Genomic DNA, 21203 nt, shown 5'->3' on the forward strand with positions numbered 1-21203 from the left:
ATACTATGTCTGACCCTTCTTTCTCTAGTTAGAATTTTGGAGTATCCGAACATCATTTGGCAGTTTTCCTCCTAGACCAGCATGTGTGGCACCAGTTCATCTTTTCCCCATCAGCAAATGGGTTAAGCTCTTAGGGCGTCAACGGAACTCTAACCAATGTAATGTTGATCTTTGAAGGAGCGGGAAGCTTATAGGCTGCACTTCATCCCAACACCATTTCCTCTAGCGTCGCGGGGCCTCCAGGTCGGAGAAAAAGATGGCAATGGCGTGGACCATTTAAACACGGAGACAGCGACGTCCACAGGAGGCGTGAGAGACTGTTGAAAGCACGTGCGGTAGGACGTCGAGCTCGTGCGAACATTCACGTTCGCGCCGACACGAGCGTGGGAAACGCCTACGCACCGCGCACGTATGCACGAGGACGGAAAGGTCGATTGCACAACCTGGCGTTCAGTTAAATACCGCGGGATTCATCCCAGATTGACCCCCTAGCGCAAAAGGCAGGGTTGTCAGGTTGGACCATGAAATGTGTGAGGGATTCCAGAAATCTGTGACCGTCGTGCTAGCGTTCCAGCTGCTTGACATCTTTGGAGAACTTTTCTGGATAGAAAACATTTTCTCATCACCCAATCATCCGCGTCTCTGCTGCTGTGTTCCCCCTCGATCTGACGACTTATTATATGAACCTGAGCTTCTCGTCTGTTTTGGGCTATCTTTAGCTTTAACGGCCTATAAATGTATCTCATCGACTGTCTAAAGTCTTAGAGAACTAGCTGTCGCTTTCGAGCTCTTCTTGTCAAGTTTATTGTGTCATAAAAATCTCTATCGTGTCCTTACTCTTCCTATCACCAAAACAACAACATATGGCCACATGATTTTTAGCTATTGTGCAGCGAAACAATAGAACTCTCTCCCTTTCCACATCCACCACCTACCCACTATTAAATCCTTTACACATGCACTGAAAACGCACCTCTTCCGTAAACATTACTCCTAACAACCTTTCCCATAATGCTAGTCCCTTTTCACATTCTTCCCTTTACAATATCATGATACTCTCAGCTCTTGTTCTTGTTATTTGGTTCCTCTTTGTCTTTGTATTTGATTTTATTCTTCGTTTTATAAGGTTGTTTATTCTTGTATAGTTCGTGTTATGTTTTCCTGTCCCTCGTATGCTGTCCTTGCCGAGTTTTTGTTCTTAAGCGCTAAGAGCATGCTACTTAGGAGTGCGCTTTACAAATTTTGCTTTTATTATTATTATAGAGCTCCGAACGTGCCCCACAAAAAAAAAGCAATGAAATGTCTGTCAACGCTGTCAATGACAGAAATAATGGATTTTTTTTTAAATGCACAGTATTGCTGGTTTAGGGTTACGAACGTTCTTCGTTTGTTTTAAACCATTTCTTTCCTGTGACCTTTGCACGCAACTTTGCTAAACTTAGACAAACGCTCGACGATGTAGATCAAGAAGGTCTTAATGATTATTGGTCCTTGACAGCTCCTGTACGAGTTGAATTCCTATTGGCGCCCTATAAGCCTAGGTTGCGGTCCCTCACGACTTGATCCCCATTTTTATTTTTCCTTCTGGACACTGTGCCTTGAGGGCAGTGATGACCCGTGTTATAAGAAAGGTGCACGGCACCCTTGGTGTTGCACCACGAACGATGCTTGTTTGCGACATCCTCAAGGACACCAGCTGGACACATCCGTGAGGACTCGCACGTACTCCGCCAGTCCTCAGTTGGCCCCGTTCGATCGTCAGACAAGATCGGCTGCCGGTGTCAGACAAGCGAATGGCACGTGCAGTGCTGATGCAACACTTCACATTTGTATGAACCCTTCTAGTGTTCGTAGTGTTGCAGCGCTGCTTTCCGGGGAGGAGGGTAGAGGAGGAGGAGAAGAAGAAGCGTGCCACGGTTTCACCTTCAGGGGTGGGGGTCACGCTGACCTGATCAATGGGCGCGGGTTGCTGTCTGGCGCAATCACGGAGGGCTTTTTTTTCTGGAATCCTGCCAATGTTGTGCCTACCTTAGTGCACTGTTGCCGCGCGCGCACGTCGTAATGGAAATTTTGTAAAGACGTATTTCATGGTCCCTACTACTATGACAAAAACAAAATACTGACGTTTCCCTTTTTCCGGGATAAACTTCATTCCAGTCCACGAACGGACACCACAAACATTTTTCGGAATCTTCAGGAGTAATCTAGATATACGCAAAGAGTTTCAAATCTAATCATTACATTCTACACAAACAAGTGCGTACTCTCACAGAGAATGCGAGAGACAGCACTAAATTAAAAATTGTAATTAGTATTTGTTTCTTACCTTGGTAGAATCGAAAAAAACTGTTTCGTCGTCAATGATTTTTCTGACAGGAGTTTTTTGTGTCTGCTGCTTTCCGCGTGACTGCGCACGGCATTTATATCCATATTCGAAAGTTTCCTTTCCTCGGCGCAAATATCACATTTAGTTTATATTTCGCTATGTCGTTCACTTCTTGAAGCCACGGCCAAAAAGTTCTTTTTTCATCTGTAAGCCACAACTCATTAAAGTCTGCTTTGTGGACACTGTCAGACGACCACAATGCCAGTGCAAATGGCGGCAGTCAAATCAGCAGGGGACGTCATTCTGCAGCCACGTGTCAGTTCCCGGCTCATACCGAAAAGCGATAAATACCATTAATTAACGATTAATAAAATAAAATGCTTCAAAAATTTAGTATAATCAATTTTAAATAAGTATTTTCACCTTTTACCTAACTTTTAATGGATTTCTTTAAATACTGACTTTACCGAGGATTGGAAATCATTTTTTAAAATATATATATATTTCCTGACCCGTACGAGCACTGGTATTTTCTGTGGTATGATCCTATTATATCGTAAACGTGCGTGATCATACTATGTTAGTCTAGATCAGAGGTGGGCAAACTAATATAGTTAATTTGCCCAGGTCTGGTCTAGATCGTAAATTATTATAGAATTTGTAGGTTGAAGTTGTAACTATTGTGTAATGTTGACTAAAAGGTGTTTAGTGTAGCAGACAGGGGCAGGCAGAAAGTGCTATTTCGTGGTTACGGGTAGGGTGGTTGATAGAAAAGTGGGTGGGACAGTGGCAGTAAAGACGATAGTGCTTGACACACAGGGCGAGTTAAAAATTAATCATTGATGAGAGCTTCCATACTCAACACAATGACTCGCACCCACTCCAGCATCACCAACTGTCTTTGCAGCCACACCACCCACTACAGTTGTGCTGGCATCCGGACCACCAAAACACAAAAACTTACTCCCCAAGTAGAAACGTTTATTTCAAAAAAGAAAAAAATCTACAGCATACAGCAAAGCTACACTCATTGCACGTTTCTCAGTCATAGCGTCCCGTGACGAACACTTCAAAGCTATCACCCGACATCTACATAAAACATACTGCCTGTGCAGAACAAAATGATAACCATCGGCAAATATCTTGCCAATGACGACAACTTCACCCTTAAGGGACAGAAAGTGAGGATGGAATTAAAACAAGGAAACCGCTACGCAAACAGCTGGAAAGGAAGGTATAAAGGTCTCGTGAACACAGTCCCCAAAGGCGGAGGCGCGACGTCGTGTGAATCCCAGTACAAACTTTCTGATGCCGTCGCGAATAGACCTTAACGATAAAGTTCATTAATAGCTATAGAAAGGAGAGGTAAGCTAGGGTCGAAAGGTCGGAGTTTATTGTCCTGGTCGCAAGAGCCAGACAAAAAGTTCGTGAATTTTGTGCTGTAGGGAGATATTGTAAGGCATAAACCACAAAGGCACTCTGGGTCGCGCTGTCTGGAGCATGTCCGGACAACAAGCCGAGCAAGCGAAGAACCCAGAGTTAGGCGATCTTGAGGTTTTGGATGCTCTTCTCCAGGGACTGTTTAAAAAAAGAGAAAAAAAGGAACTAAAAACATTATCGGTCTCACATCATGCAACTACAATAACATTTTAATTCTCTTTCGCCAATGATGCAAGAGGAAGGAGACGCTATTTGTATCGTGAAAGTTAACAGTGTGGCATATGCCAATCGCTCTAACGCTCTTTCTTGGAAGCCTTCAACCAAGTCATATTCCTAGTATTGGTCTGCAAGTAACAATAGCAGTATAACACATCCCCAAATTTGTTTTCTCACTTGCTGAATATCAACCTCTTGTTTAGTAAGTTCCAAGCGTATTCATCAGTAATGATTAATAAGAATCTGATTAAATGTAATGATCCACACATAAAACCCTGGTTATTGTGATCTAGAAACGTTGTAATAAGAAAAGCTATTTCAAAGTAATCAAACAAAATGCTACAAAGTGAAGATGTTTAGATCATCCTAGGGATAGGCACAACAGATGTAGTGAGGGAAGGACCCCCTTTGTTCGTTTTTGTGGACCTAGCTTATTGTCTTACTACCGTCCCTTTGTGTGCCTTATAGTAGAAGTTAAAGAACTAGCAGGATGAAAATTATTTTTCTAATGATTGGGTAAAGCTCAGTAAAACCTATTATTTCCTCAAAGCTAGGTGAAACCCACCTTTTGTTCATACAAAAATGCTTGACAACAACAATATACATACACAAAGAACGGCTGTAAAAATAAGACAAGTAGCTAGCAACATAAGAACGGTGATAAAGTGTGTCGTAGAAGCAAGCGTTAGTGGCGAAGTGGCGGCAAAGGTTACACAGTGGCAAGAACGTTCGAGCGCTGATACTCACGTGCAGGTCCCAGATGATGATGCTGCCATCCACACCTGAAGTGGAGATTTTACGGCACTGGGCCTTGGTGCCTTCAAACACGGACACTTGGCTGAAACAGTAAACATATCTATCTTTACAAACATGCGACGGATCTGAAACAGTACGATAAATAAATGAGCAAAGGAGCATGGAAAACACGAAATAAAAAAATGGTCGAACACAACTGACACCTTGACAAATAAGGAAAGCCGAAAGGAAAAAAATCCTCATCCTGACTACAGCCCTCCAGCCCACAACACTCCCCTGCCACTTCTTATAAAATCGACTTCGCTTTGTGGGTGCGAGACACTCGTCTACGCTCTCCTACCCTCTTCATGCCACCCACCTGCAAGCGATGTTAGGGGTCACCAGCTACAAGTTACACCATGATTGCATCACTACCAACATGTTGCCCTTAAAAAAAAAAACGTCTTTGACTCATGTAACAAGGGACAGGGTAACCCTAAACATCTAGACGCACCCACCGACCCAACCCCTTCCCGTTTGTGGCTAGACGCGGTGTCGTCGTTTCACACGGATGTATCCTTAGCGGCAATCATGCGTGGCGCCGTGATTTTGACGAACATTACGCCTCACCGGCGCCCGACCTTCCCGTCACCTAACCTGATTCACTCTCTCAGCTCGGCACTCTTGTATTAACGATGCACTGCACTCTATCACTGTGCATACGCACTGAAAGGTATTTCCCGAGTAAAGAGTGTTCAAAGCCCTTCATCGCACAGCCAATACCCACTTATGAGGCTAAAACTACCGCCGTTCTTCGTAACGCGAAATGAGGGTACAGCGGTCGAGAGGAGCTTAGTACGGGTTGAGGGGAAGGGATGCGATCTTTCTCAGCCAGAAGCCGCGGCGGCGGCCGGCATTTTTTAGCGACAGAACAAACCGCGAACTCTTTTTGACAGTCTGCTGTTCACCGGGGGAAAAAAGTGGGGTGGGAAGTTGGGGAAGAAGGCGGGAAACTGTTAGCTGTGGGACGATGTCCGGGGCAAGGAAGAGGGGGTGAAAGGTTACACAATGCCCTGCACCAGGGGAGTCGCTCCGTGCAGTGACTGGTGTTAAGGCGCAGTTATGGCGGGGGCTTGTGGTGGAGCCGGTTGGCGCAGTGAGGCGAGCAAAGTCAGCAGACAGCGCTAACCTCGAATAAATCACCGCAACCATTGCCTTGTGACTTCTAGCGACTGTCGTGCAGTGTGCTCGCTCTTTTTACCACAGTAGAAGACCTTTGTGTCCTCGCTTCCATTCCCTCTACCCTCTCTTCGAAGTCAATACTCGCCCACTCATCCCCACTTTCCCCACATGTGACCTTTTCAAGCTTTCGTTTAATCAACAGTGAATCACGTTGAACCAAAAAAAAAAAAGTTATTGATCTTTCCATCCCTTCTTCTATAAATAACAAAGTGAAATGGCAAGATGATGAAATCACAAAAGTTTTTTTTTTATCCCATCATGATTTCGATCTAGACATTCAATTTGTTTACACAGCACACAAATCACAATAGCAGCACGATTCATGGGATTCAACAGAATAAGACAAGATTTCTTCCCCGAGAGAAAGAGAGAGGGTGGTGGCGTTTGAGGGAAGGGAGGATGTCTGGAAGAACAAATGACAAAAATTCTTATTGCCGCACACGGCATCTTGACAGAAACTTTTAAGTCCAACATCAGCAGTGGGAATCTTGTAACCTGTCAGCGACGCATGTAAGGTGCAGTTCCAAGCGACGAAAATATTGCAGTATTTTACGATGCAAGCATTTCACTTCAAACACTCTACACATTGTTGCCGCCGGGACAGTCATTTCAAAACTGTCACAAAATTTCTGTACACAACTGTTGTTTATCAAGACAAAGAGGTTTCAACATGAAGTGGTGACTGCTGTCACACTGGAACACCATGAAATAGGATTTCTGGAGAGAGAGACCATGTCAATGAACCTCTTATTATCTTTCTTTTTTCTTAACCAACTCTCTCATAATTTGTGGCTTTTGTTGTATCAGCAGTGGCACATTTTTTCTAAGTATCTGGGGAACCAGTGCAAAGATAAAATATATGGATGTTAGCAAGTGCACACACATGCATGCCCCTACGCACACATGACTGTTGTTACATATTCATGCCAATCTCATCCAGATATCAACCTAAACGCTGTTGTCGTCCCTGCAAATTGTAACTCTTCTTTTAACTTGCCTGCATTTAGGTTTGCACCCCATGAACTCCACTCAACAATGTGCCTATACTCATGTGCTCTTTTAAAAACAGACTGCAGGCTTTATATTTTTTAAAAATTCACTGCTGGGGAGCACTTGATCATTGTTACAAAATAAACAGAGCATTTCCTTGTAAAGGTCAAAGGCTACAGGTGGTCCTGCTCATCAGTGTTAAAACTCTGTGGACAGAACTGCATCTTCCTTCTGGTGATATAGCATGACACACAGGATTGAAGATGACAACACACAGTCACCTTGCAGAAAAAGAAACGTTTGCTTGTAGCTGACATGCAGCACAATGTGCAGCGACACCTCCTCAATCTCAAGAGAAACAAGCTATGTTTCCCATAGTGCATGACACTACATGAAAGCCACTGGATACCATGTAAAACATTTTATACCCTCCAGTCTATTATGTGCTCTCTATACCACCTGTAATCCTGTCTAACAAAAGACCACAAAGTCTTTTTCAGGCCAAGCAGCCTGTATTGTCTACATTTTACTTCTACCCAGTAATCAATGTTCTTTGCTCATATAAAAGGAGACCTCCCACCCAACCACTCCCCTCCTTTGTCCCCTGTGAAGAAAAAAGCTTTATTAAAAAAAATATTGCCTATAAATCGAGCTGTGAGGAATCTGTTTATGCTATTTTGCTCAAAACTCAGGAGGAGGGAGGGGAAGTGGAAGAGCTTTAAGTGCACTTTAAGTGCACTTTCTTTTCAACATTTTAAAGAATTTTTTTTTCTTTTTTGGTAGGAAGAAAACACAGAACATAAACCTGGAAACATACCTTATGGTGTTCTGGTGCTGGGTCTTCAGCTCTGTAGCGGTGTCACCTGAGGAAGCCTTTTTGTCTAGACTTCTGAAGCGGTTCATGGCACTAAAACCAAAACATCCTCATCATCAGGGGATGGAGAGGGGCAACAATGCAGACAACAATATGCCTTAGCTTTGATCTTAAAGACGTCTAACCCACAAAGATAACAGAACAGACCAATCAACATTCTCCTTGGAAATTACCATCCCATTAACTGTAACAGCTGAATTAATTGGCTCGTTAAAAGTAACTACTCCATGTGGGCTATTTCAGAAAGGGGATGGGACTGTGGTGTTAGGTTCTCTCTCTCACATACACATATGCACAATCTACTATGAAAGAGAAGTGTAAGGAAGGACACAGAAAGAGAGGGAGGGGACAGAGGATAGAAAAAAAAAAAAAAAAAAAAAAGAAAAGAAAAGAGGATTTCTGTGGAAATACCTTCTGTCTGCACTTATTCTATAACCTAAAGCCCCTAAATTCCACAACTGCAACTATCACTTGAATGCCAAATTTTCGTTTTTAAATAACCACAAGATAATGGTAACATCTTTTCTTCATGTATTTCAAGCTGGAAGTCCAGACAAATTGTGTGAAGTATGCACACCGAAACAAGATCTTTCTTTACTGGCTGCAAGCAAACTTTTGCAACTGATATCACTCCAGCACAGGGGTTACACTATCAAACAGGTGAGTCACACAAAGCCTTTCAGCAGGTAACATGTCTGCTATCTCTACAAAGGACACTGGAATGTTATAATTAACAACAAATTATCATGCATATAACTGTTAGCTGGGACTGACTAGGTTTTATGCAGTCAACAAATAATGCTTTACAGTTTACACAATACATGTGCAAATGAATACTCTCTTGTTTCTCTCTCACACACAAACCAGCACCCACACAGTTTTCAAAACAAATACATATGCTTTGGCTAGAGCAAAGACCTACTAAAACATGCAGTTAGGTCTCATCATGTCAGTGGCACTAACTAGATTTCTTTCACTTCAAATAAGTATTGTGTGCAGGTCACATTCTTCACAAACCTTTTTGACCATGCCAACTTCAAGGTTTCTTTTACTGCAAACATATTTTTTTCTTAGTCTTTGTGGTTATTTTATATGCTAGAATAATGCACAACACCAAGTCTCCTCAGCAATGCTGAGGCACATGCATGATAATGCCTAGCATGCCTATCATCAGAGCTCATCTCAACTTCATGATAACTTCCATTTCTGCTTGCTCCTCATCTTCGCACCCGTTGTTTTGCCCATTGGCTGTGGCATCACAAGAAACCTGCCTGAACATGACAGATATTGTGCTGCATACTTATGAACTAAGCTAGCCAGTCAATTAAAAGCCAACAGAAGTGATTTTTATCTTTCTGTTGCATGGGCCTTAACTTAACACAGTCACAGTATCACATTTCCTTACTTTTCATATTCCCAGAATTTCTATGTTGGTCACAGATTCTTTGAAGGTGAGAATAAGTCAGCAGAACTGACACTATGTAGCGATTTAACTTTTGAATAACCTATAGTTTGCAACAAACATACATAGCTGCCTTTATTCCACTACAGATTTATATATATATGATGCAGAATCTTGAAGTACTCAAAGGCACTGATGTTAATCACACTTTAGGATACCTAGAAAAAAAAAATATCTGCACATACCTCTATTCTTATCTGAGGTTACCAATGAAATTGCCGAAAGGTCAAAAAGATGTTGAATCAAAATTACAGACATCTTCTGTTATATGATCACAATGGCATTTTTTTCAGCATGTATTTCCATATTTTAAACAAGTTCAACAAAAAAAACATATCAGAAGAGGAAAGTTTTACCGATGGACTTTTGCTATAATTGTTTAGCAAGTGACACATGATCTGTATATTACAAATGTGTGCCTGTATAGATTCAACTTTGTCCTCTCTCCTTAGTTGCGTATAGCCTACCTTGAATGAAACCCAACTACTATTTCTCGAAAATCCTTAATTTGAGTCAAACTTGATCTGTAGTTTGGATGTGACTGATAAATTGTCTTACATTAACATGTTTCCATAAAGAAGGCCCTTCCTTCACAAACACACACGTGCATACAAACACACATACATACACAGAGGCATTTCCTAGCAATGAACAGCTCCCTAAGTGAAAAAAGAGAAATAGTTGAAGCAAAATACAATCTGCTGTATGCCAAATAAAATAGCAGTTCAGTTTAACATCTTTAATATATTTTGCATCTTCTGTCACTAAACTGGGCAGCTCACAGGAGACAGCATTTTCAAGTCTCAAGTGTCAGCAAATGGTTAAAATGGATACTTAGAAACAACATAAAGTAAACAAATGTGCATTCAAACCTAATGGTGCCAGCCTCTTTTTCTTGGGGTATGTCCAGTTTACTGACCAATGACAGCTTGCCTTGGGAAGCATTGTAAGTGAACAGCATTGGGTTGCAGTCATAACCCTGAATAAAAATCAAATGCAATGAAAAGAATAAGAAATTGACAGGAATGAGGAGAAAAGAGAGGGAAGAAAGGTCTTCCCTAAAACTACACATCCTGTCTCATAACGATAAAAAAAAAAGTATTGAACTTTCACTATTTTCAGAAAACCCAGTTTTGTACTGTTTTTCCTCACTCTTACCATGCGTTTCTTCAATATACAGGGTGTCCACAAATTCTATTCACAATTTTTAAAAATCACTAAAAAGGCAGATGATGAGATATGTTAATTAAATGTGTCAATGTAATCTGTTGCTATCAAAGTTTGTAATCACATTGCATTTGATGAAAGAAAGGCTGTTGAATAAACCCCTAAGAAATGGATACTCAAGAAAAGGCACAATAAGTACCATGTTTAATGAAGCAAAATTGGATATGCAGACTTGGCAAAACTACAGGACTAAGTATGGAAAACATACTAAACATGCATAAAACATCCACCGCCATGTCTGTCAATTTGTGAACAGCATAAGAAATTTATGGAGACAGGCACAGAATTAGATAAATAAAGGAGAGAATGACAACGAATATTGGAGAAAAATGTCAATAGTGTAAGACAATCCTCTGCTCTTTCTCCTTAAAAATTCATGGGTTCTTTTGTAAGATAGTTACAGCGTACAAGGTCCTACACAAGAACTTGCAATTGTAGGCTTATAAAGTCCAACTGTAAAGGCACTCAAGGGTTTGCAATTAAAATGCTGGAACGAATGTCTGAGGATGCAGTCTTTATGTGCTTTGTGCAACTAATGGTGACTAAATAAGGCAAAAATAGTTCAATATCTACTCCTCATTTTGTGATAATTTTCACAGATTTTTCTATTCATTTGTTGTTTTTTTTAAATAAAATCTTGAAATTGTAAAGAGACTTTGTGGACACCTACATTACACTCTCTAAAATAATCTATGTGCTAGCCAATTCACCGTATTCATTGTGCTGTTAGCTGAATCATCCCTGATATGTACACCACCTGCAACCACCTCCCCAAGGAATCTCCTTGTAAATAAACAGCCCCCAATATCACAAGATAAAGAAAACTTACCGCAGCCACAAGACTGTTCTCAGTCACCCAGGTAATGCCCATAAAGGGAAGGAAGCTGTCTTTGACCACCACCAGCCTGGAACAAGCCAAGACTTCTTTGAAACAAAGACTTTAAACTCGGTTCTCTCACCTACACTGAGAACGACAATCATACACACCAATGAGAAGGTGGGGGGGGGGAGGTGTACCATACTATGTTTAAAAAATGACGTAAAAATGTTTTGCATTAACCCTAGGGAGTCAAAACATTTGGTCCTATTTAAACACATTTGCAAAGAAAACAAGGTGCTTCTCATTCATCCACTGACTGATAAGGTTTTGTAGTTTGTTGCTGCTGACTACCATCATGTCAAAGGGTATGTTGCATGAGGGCCTCCATTTGATGCACAGTTAAATGGTCAAAAATTATGTTCCTCGCAAAGATGAGCAAAAAAACTGCCATTAAATAATTGCTCACAAGACTAACCTGTTATCTTGGGTTGCATCGGCAACACATACACTGGAGTCATGAGCAACCCAACCAATTTTGTCTCCACTTGGTGAGAAAGACACAGCATGGACCCAGCCACCTGTTCCAGGCAAAGGAATACAATCAGTACTTTCAAATAAAACCATATTGCATAAGATTTCTGTACCCTAAGTTTTCAGGTTCTTTCCTTTTTTGCTTTCTGTATATTTTAAAAGGAAATAGATGTTTCACAGTCAAGGTCTGACCATGATGCAACATTGCATGTGTAAAATTCCAGGTATGCCTTGGAATAATCAAGCACAAGCTATGTGGCCTATATCACCCCTTTAACTTAGGACAAGGAGACAGATAAAAGTTATTTAACTTCAAGGCCAGTTGACTACCTTTTATGAAAGTAGACTTTATAATTTATTCAGTTTAACTGTGAGACACAAAACTTAAAAATGTGCTTATGTCAATGTTGCTGGCTATATGCGTAACACACACATACAAGAACAAATTTAGCTGTTTGGTTCTCACCTACTAATAAGCATTAGTTTAACACTTCTTTTCTGCTACAAATTCTCTTATTGAGCTCACAGCAACATGCTTTTTAATAAATATGAAGAGAAAACTACCAGGATGTTCAAAATGCTATGTGCAGTTTTCTTCAATTTGATTTTTGTTATTAAGCTATTCTTTTCATGAGAAGTGGAGGGGAACAGTGTTTTGCACTGAGCCAGCTACATGGCAAGAAGTCAGCCCTCTAAACAGATTCTACATGCAGAGAAAGAACAGTGCGCCTGAAACAAGAGCTGAACCATAATTTTTTCATGATAGCAGTTTGTAAAATTAAAGTTAAAAAGCTGATTTAGGAACAAAAAATGTTAACATGCTTCTGTTATTAGCTGGTGTTTTAAAAAAAAAACCATAAAAATGTTTTAGGGCCCTAATAATTTAGAAATAAACTATGCTTCTGTCAGAATGAAGTATTAACTGTGTTAAACATTGCTTATGAGCTTGGGCTGGCACACAGGAAACATTAATCTTACACACGATACCACTGTTTGCATTAATTTAACCACAAACATCAAGTTGGACATTCCACCTAACACACTTTAGCTTTTGCATTTTTGGCAATATATAAGATGTCAAGTATTTTATTAATGACATCACTGTTCTCTGAGTTTTACCCTAGTTCTACCAAGGCTTGTAAGAGCAATATGTATATATGTATGTATAGCAATCTAATTTTTTCAGATCTGGCAATAACTACAAACATGTTACATTTTTTCAAGACACCACATATTTCTTTTGGTAATCAATTCCCCAAAACTAAAACATTCAGCCTAGAAATACTAAATCCATGAACTTGTATTACTGGACTGCTGGCAGATGATTTTTTCCAGTTAACTACTAAAATGATACTACGAAGCTTCCGGTTTATTAACATTTCAGATTAACTACTTAAATGAGGCATGACACTACAAATCTTCTGGTTTAGTCACATTCTTTGTTTAGGCTTGCCGAGACTAACAGCAGAGAACTTCGCAAGAGCCTAAGCGTTGGTCTTGGCAGACAGACAGCAGTCGACCTATACACATTCATGCTAAATCCATATAAAACATTCACAAAAATCTTAAATATCTAGTTCATAATTTTAACTAATGAACTTGAGATCCATCAAATGTGAATGTATTTTCAACTTTCAGAAAAAATAATCTAGAGTAAATGACAGGAAAAAAGACTTTCAGGAATGATTCTTTTAATTAGTTACTGATTACCTAGTTTTAAAATAGAAAAGACAGCCTGAAGTATAAAAATATTCCTCTCACATTCATCAAAATAAAAAAAAACAAAAACTTTGAATTATCAAAAAACACTTTAGAAACTTAAAACTAGGGTTTCTGGATTGTTTAAAACAATATATATATAAAAATTAACAGAATTCATAAGGTCAGACAAATGATAGATTTATCTTCTGTCAGTCATTTTGCAGTCTTTGCTTTTAGTGTTGTTATCTGATGTCAGAGAGATGTGGGATCAAAATTACTGTACAAAGATAAAAGCCAAGTGTCTGAATAATGTGAAAATTTGATGACTTATGAAAGGTAATGTTAACGAATATCTGAAAAAAATGTGTTCTGAACAATAACTATCAATGATACTGTGCTTTCGGTGCTCCCCCCTACCAACAACAAAAATACTCCCATCATTTAATCAGGGAGATCTGTTCCTAACCACTGCATACCCAGAACACATACAAATAGTCACAGAAAATGAGTCACCACAAGAATGATTGCGGCTCTATGCTCCTGGTGGAGTAACAAGGAATAAACTAACAAGAATGATCCAATATTGCATAATTCTTTTTGCTGCTCAGGGTAGTGTGCAGATTACTTCTTTAAAAAAACAAAAAAAAAACCCAAAGAGTTCATAAGCTACATGAATGTGTAATACAAGACATTCAACTTACCTTTATTTGGTTCCATATATCGTTTTCGACTTGTGTTTTATGAATCACTGAAACTTTGCTATAATCTTCTACAGAAAATGATATCTTGGAAGACATATTTCTATTTCTTTTTCACAAGCATACCAAATCAATTTTATTGATCACAAAGTCAAAATAAAGACACCATTACAGTGAACAAATACATATACATCACCCCATTTTGAACTTTTGAATTCTCTCCCTTTAGTTATGATACTCACCACCACCGTTGCTGAATTCAGCCATCAGATTAGCGAAAATCATCTTTGAACCCCATACACAAGGCTCAGGCTTCTCTTCAATCTCTTTGATATAGCCAGAGAACACCCTTGAAAGAAAGAAATGACTAACAATACCGATTGTCTTCATACATTTTCACTGAGAACCTTTTCATGTGAGGGAGAAGTAAGATTTTCTTATGCAGTCAGAAAGTTTAAGTGTAAAAAAGCCAGCTACAACCATGCATAGTCATACGCTTACCTGGCCTTGAAGTCTGTAGATCCGGCAGCAATCAAATAATTGTTAGGATGCCAGTCCAAGCTGTTAATAGAATATGACCAGGATTATAGCATAGGCTTGTCCAATCTGTTCAGCAGTCACACATAATTAGCCTGCTGAGCTTATAGTTGAAAAAATAATTAACGCATATAATACAGATGGGCTTTATTTTAGGGTTTAAATTACTTCAATTACTTATATTACTATTTGTCTATTATGTCTCAGTTACTTTGACATTTTCTTGTATGTAAATTGCTTTTACCATACTGTTCAATTTGACACATTTCTAAGATAATATACAAGCCAAAAGAATTCAAAATGAAGTCCCCACCCACCCATTCACAAAATTTTAAATGTAATGGTCTAAAAGATTTCAACATACCAGGTGACAGTGGAACGGATAGGCTTCTTGATATGCTTGCTCACCCACCATGTGTGCTCGTCCTCGTAGTAAGACACGGAGATCAGCCTTGCTCCACTGCCCACTGCAAACTTGTTTTCTAATAAGAAATTTTGCTTTAAATATAGTGCAGCAGTTACACACAAAAAAATCTAGAAGTCTCCAATGTTTCCCAGGTTTCTAGACTGGGAAGGGAGGAGTTTATAACAAGAAGCTTTGCAAAATATCTTTAGTTCATGGAATTTCCAAGTGGGTTAAGCATATTAAAAGCATTGCAAAAAAAACTTGAGGACATTTTAAAAACACCTGTTCAACATTCAATAAAGTTTGGTTCCTGGTTGTGGAAAACCTGAAGAATAAGAAAACAAAAGAAAAAGGAAAATAGCTTACCTTTAGGAGACCACTTTACACAAGTCGCTGCACGGTTGATTCTCAAAATGACCAAGTCGGGTTTCCATCGTTCCTGCTTGAAATGTCCATACATATGCATTCCTATCCTGAGATCAAAATAAAAATTGAATAAATATCTTTTCTTCATCTCTTTATGCACCACCAAGCACTTTAGCTCATTCTGGAGTTTGATCCCCTCTGCCAGTCTCTTTACTATTTAACAATCTCTTGGCAAACAAAACTGTAACAAAAAAATTTAAAAACATGCCTTTAATCCAACCAAAAAAAAAAAAAACAACACATTTCTCTTGCACTATCATCAACTGATAAAAGGCCACATCACGTGCATCAAATTTGTAAGTTTTTAAATTAGATGTTGTATATTTGCTTATTGCATAAGTTCACAATGAAATCATTGACTGATACATCACTACAAAGAATCCAGACAAATGGGAATTTTTCTTGGACTGCCAGCAACAAACCTTACCTATGATCATATGGTAAAAGATAATCTGTTTAAAAATTTATTTAATCCCTTAATAGTTCTTTTTCCTTTCTCTTTTCATCTTTTTTGAATGACCAACCATGACTATCATCCTCTTAAAAACCTGAACATAAATAAATACAAATACAATACCAATAGCATAGAATGTGTTTAAAATTATGGCTACTTATTGGTTTGCATTGTCACCAACTAGGGCTACATAGCAAACTAATATAGGTTGGTTAATGAGTGTCACTTCTAGAGAGAAATTATACGTGGTTCTGAGACAAAATCTAAAACTCACACTTTCAATGTTTTGGTTGAAATTTGCACCTATGCCATATAATCCCCCCATTCACCCCAACCCATGTAAAAAATGTAACAATATCCAGTAATATACATTCTACTGAAATATGTGCATGGATTTATAAAACATGTAAAATATGCATGTTATTTTAAATATATATTTATCCTTAAGAAGATACCAAGCAATCTCTGGAGTCTACATAGCCTAGTATAAGTGAATCAATGCAGAACAGTATTCAATCTCACAAATTTTCTGTAACCAAATTGACAAAGACTTACAGCACCACAGGTGACAATCCGGTTTGACTTGGGGGCCCAATCAATACCAGTAACCCGCTGCCCATGCTCAGTAAGGGTGTTTGTTTCTTGCCAGTTTGGACCACTTTTTTATAGATCTTCACTTCATTATCATTCAGTGCCAAAGCCAACCCTTATGGCAGAAAAAAAAGCACAATTAAAAAAGGGAAAGGTAGTTCTCTGACCTTTCGGCCATTGAGAAATGTGGTAAGAGAACACAATTTTCTTGGGACAAAGGTTCTTTTTTTTTTGTAAAGGTAGTCTTCATCTCCCCTCTTTTAAGCTTTACCTTCTCCAACCAGAATCGAGTACAACAGAGTCCACTGCGGAAAGCTTACTGTGCTATATAGATATCAAACCAGTCTGCCTCCATGTTCTAACCCAGTGATCTAACAGTAATCACTAGGTTATTCACCTTCAAGAAGTACTATAAATAACTATTAAAAAAACCACTAACAGTCATCTGTATTTTATGGTACAATAACTGTGCATTGTTAAAAAAAAAATCCTTATTTGTTCCTAACGTTTCTTTTGTACCTTAATCAGGTAAACTTGAACAATATGATTTATTTTGAGATTATTCACATTACAATATTAAGTGTAAATATGTATCACAGATGTGAATGTAGATTTTTAAACATAAAGCAATATGTTAATAAATATATTTCAGCAAAAGAGATATTATACAATTAATATCTAAAAGGTGACACAACAGTACTGCCTACAGTCTTTCATACCCTTTGTAAAGATTTACTTTATAAAATCTACATACCATTTCTATCCCCACTAAATGCAATGACAGGTCACAGGTAAGATCCCAAAACTGTGCTTCTCAGCCATTCTGTGTTCTGGAAAATTCAAAGATGACAATTTCAATTCTTTGATTGTGCAACCTTATATACATCTGTTCAATTATTCATAAAAGCACTACACTTGGCACTTTCTTTGAGAGTAAGGGTGTGGTGTACTTTTCTGAGAAAAGCACAAAGAAATTCTGATGATCAATAAGGATAATATGGCTCTGCTACTTTTATGTCTCTCAAGAACCCTTTTCAAGAGCGCCTGCTTTTTGTTAATTCTTATAAATTACCCATGAAACTGCTCATCAGATCTGAAGTTCTCTTTCTACCCCATAGCTTGTGTCAACCTCCAGAAGCAAAGTAATGTTTTCTTCTTTGAAAATTTAGCACCATAGAAGAGAGGTGATGCCGCTTGACAGTCAATTTGGCATCACAATCAGGAAAACATGCACAGTGGTAATCACCAGGAGCATGAAGGAATGCAGAAAAGGTAGAGAAAATAACAGTCAAGGTATACTGATTACAATAAGTTATTTCCAAAAGAGATTGGTTTTTTTAAGTCTAGATCGTAAAGTTTGTAGCATCCCAACTGTACAAAGAGACAGAGGCAGGGCATTCCAAATACCAGGCCAAAGAAAAGAGAATGGGCAATGGCCAAACTTCTCCAGTCTGATATATAGAACAGTGAGAAAACCGGTGTGCACAGAATAAACTGACTTGCTGGGTTCCTTGTGTGACAAAAGCTCAGAGAACTGGGGATCAAGAGGCCATGAACAACATGACAGCAAGTATGATGATCCTGAATTCGAAGGAAACCCAAAATGGCAATCAGTGCATATCGTGCAGGGATAGTGCGAGATGACCAGCCTTCTACTTGCAGAAAACAAAGCAAACTACATTGTTCTGAGCTCTCTGGAGAAAGTTGAGCAGGGAGATCAACAAAGAGTTACAACAGTTGAGTCTGAATAATACAAATCAAATCAAATCAGACTTTGTAAAGCAACAGAGAGTAAAGATACGAGAGGTTGGATCTCCGTCAATGCAATGATATTCTGTTCTTGTATCTTAATAAAAAAAACGCAACATAAGTTTCAACAGTAATGCAGCTGAAGCAGAAAAAGGCAACCAACCAAAAACTGTTGGAGAAGACAAAGGTCTTGTGAAGTTTCTTTAGGAGATTGGTCCAAAGTGTCAAAATTGTGTTATGGAACAATTGATGTTGGGTGAACCAAAATGTATGGTGGTTGGGGATAGATGACCCAGATGTCTTTCATTAATTCTAAAGAGGATTGTGTCAGTATGCTAAACTTACTATCAAACTGCCATAAACAAAACTATGATTGATGGCGGAAAATGTTATGTATTTTTATTTATAACATTCAATAACCTAAAGCAGTCTATTTGAGTCAGGTTTTGATATATATATACTGCTCCTGCAGACAATCACTAAATATGAAAAAAAATCATGTCATTTAAATTCTTAGTATGCCAATTAAAAAAATTATACCTCTGAATATTTTGCTAGAAAATAACGATGTCTTTATCTTACTAATTGCGTTAAATAACGTCATTTCCGGTCAGGATACCGCACCGGCTTTCCTCCTTAACAGTTATGTGGTGCATTTCCAAGACTTTAAGACAAACCTTGCTGACATATATATATTACACATACAGTATTCGTTTTCTAAAAATGTTATTAAGTGGTTGAATGTTAATAAATAGGTAATTGAAAAGCAACAACAAATACGATTTACCGGGGGCGTCTCCACTGCACTTATTGAGCTAGTCATTGTAAACAAAACGCTGCATTTGTTCATACATACACCGATAAGCAATAATAAAACACTAAACTGATCGTTTAAGAGTAAATAAGTTCGAGGAACTCACCTTAACACGAAGTTTTTGGTAAGAATTATAGGAGAAAATCTGAAATTCGTGGACTATGGTCAGTCTACACGAACTTCTCCACGCGGAAGTGAAATTCGCGTCTGGCCCCTGAGTGACTGCTTCCGGACAAGGGCGACAATCTATGCTTGCGCCTAAATACAGATGAGTCTAAACAAAGTGATTGACTTATTTGCATTTTATTATTATGTTCTTTCCTCCAAGGATCACAAAACTTCAAGATTCAGGTAGCGAGAAAATTGAGGACGAATAATGTACTCTGTTGTAACAACGCGAATTGTCAAAACGACACACTTTAATTTATGCATCACAATTAAAGGTGCTCAATCGATCATTAATTTACAAATAAACAACGGAAATCATCAGCAAAACACGACAAAATTGGTCAACAATCTCAAATCAACGAGGTATAAGTGAACAGATATCAGTTTATGGATAGCTTTCACGATGAACTGCTTTTCTCCTAACGGTATTAGCGACAGATGAAGAAATAAGCAAAAGCTCTGTCGACACGTTGCATCACAGAGTAAATATATATATAGGTGGGAAAAAGAAAATCGCAGACTAGTCGAGACGTATTTTGCTCCACACCCTGAGTCCAAAAAAAAAACATTTCTTTCTTGTTCTGTGGTGCAGAATGAGAAATAATTTATAAAGCGAGCGATTCAGCGCTGGCAATAATAATTTTTAAAAAAAAGACAGGACAGGGCATTACAAAAATAATACGAACAAAACTGTATTTATGGGTAAAGTAATAAGGATCAGAAAACTAATTAATAATATACTCGGACTGTTAAAAAAGACAGCTTGTCAGTTAAAGAGCAGGAAAAGATTATATCGTCAGGAAATATATAAGGGAATAGCACAGCACACCTGTTAAGGTCGGGATGACCCTTAATGTTATTGGAGGAGTTATCGAACGACGGCGGTTTTTACAGCAGGCCTTTGGGAGGACTAGAGACGTTTGAGTTCGGTGGAAAAACAAAGTGAAAAGCAATTTTATTATAGCCAATGCAAGGCCTCACTCGATCACTCACGCACGCGCGAGGACACGCACGTACATTACTGCACAAAGCTAACGTGCCACAAAACGAAATGGATTTGCTTTTTATTTAGATCAAACTAGCATTTTAAAAATCAATGTGTTTATAAATATATGCACTTTATAATTGCACCTGTATGTTAAACATGCGCGGGAACCACATACACACAAATGTGACCTTTGTAGTAGCATTCTAGAACAGTCGCAGTCCCAAGCCAATTTCAATGAATTCTAACTCAGCGTATTTCTTCTGTGGACGCTTCTCTGTGCCGGCGCAGACAGCTGACAATCCTTACCGACTGTGTGAATGTAATGTGAGAAATACGCTTGACTTCTTACTTTACATGACATCGCAGCTTGTCTGTTACTATAGTCTCTGGAGCTGCATTAGGCACTAGCTCTCTAACTGGATTTGTCCTGAAGAGGAAGTGTCCATGTCACTTCTTGTTTCAGTTTCCCAATAGTCCCCATCCCTCTGTTTATACATGGGAGGCTGGTACTGGTACTGCTGTAAAGTGCAGTGTACCTTCAATCACCTTTTGGGACTGTCGTTAAGGACCATATAGGTATACCTCGGTGGTAAAAGATGGTAGGGAAAGGCTATTAGATAACTAGAAGTCCCATCTCGTCTAATCAGTGTTCATTAGAACCTCGTTCCTTGGGTGATTTAAAACTGCTTGACTTTTCGTCCTTCAAAGACAGTTAACAGATCTCGTTGAAGGGAATTAACTCTACCTGGCTGCTGCCTAAGGGGACTTACTCCACTTTCCGTTTTCTGCAGCAAACGTGTCTGTATAG

General features: G+C 38.8%; 1 protein-coding gene across 1 annotated transcript; it reads right to left on the bottom strand.

Annotated features, from left to right (window-relative positions):
* Nucleotides 1-3290: 3290 nt before the first annotated feature.
* On the bottom strand, nucleotides 3291-17498 carry LOC112565193 (actin-related protein 2/3 complex subunit 1A-like). The gene is given in 16 exon segments (XM_025240528.1): nucleotides 3291-3904; nucleotides 4730-4820; nucleotides 7767-7856; nucleotides 9011-9094; nucleotides 10158-10264; nucleotides 11342-11417; nucleotides 11808-11910; nucleotides 14505-14611; nucleotides 14764-14823; nucleotides 15164-15281; nucleotides 15572-15654; nucleotides 15656-15678; nucleotides 16641-16750; nucleotides 16753-16791; nucleotides 17431-17452; nucleotides 17454-17498. Coding segments are annotated over 16 exon segments (1197 nt in total). The 3' UTR covers nucleotides 3291-3865.
* Nucleotides 17499-21203: the final 3705 nt, after the last annotated feature.

This window comes from Pomacea canaliculata, linkage group LG1 (genome assembly GCF_003073045.1).
Source record: "Pomacea canaliculata isolate SZHN2017 linkage group LG1, ASM307304v1, whole genome shotgun sequence".
In the NCBI taxonomy this organism is placed as follows: domain Eukaryota; kingdom Metazoa; phylum Mollusca; class Gastropoda; order Architaenioglossa; family Ampullariidae; genus Pomacea; species Pomacea canaliculata.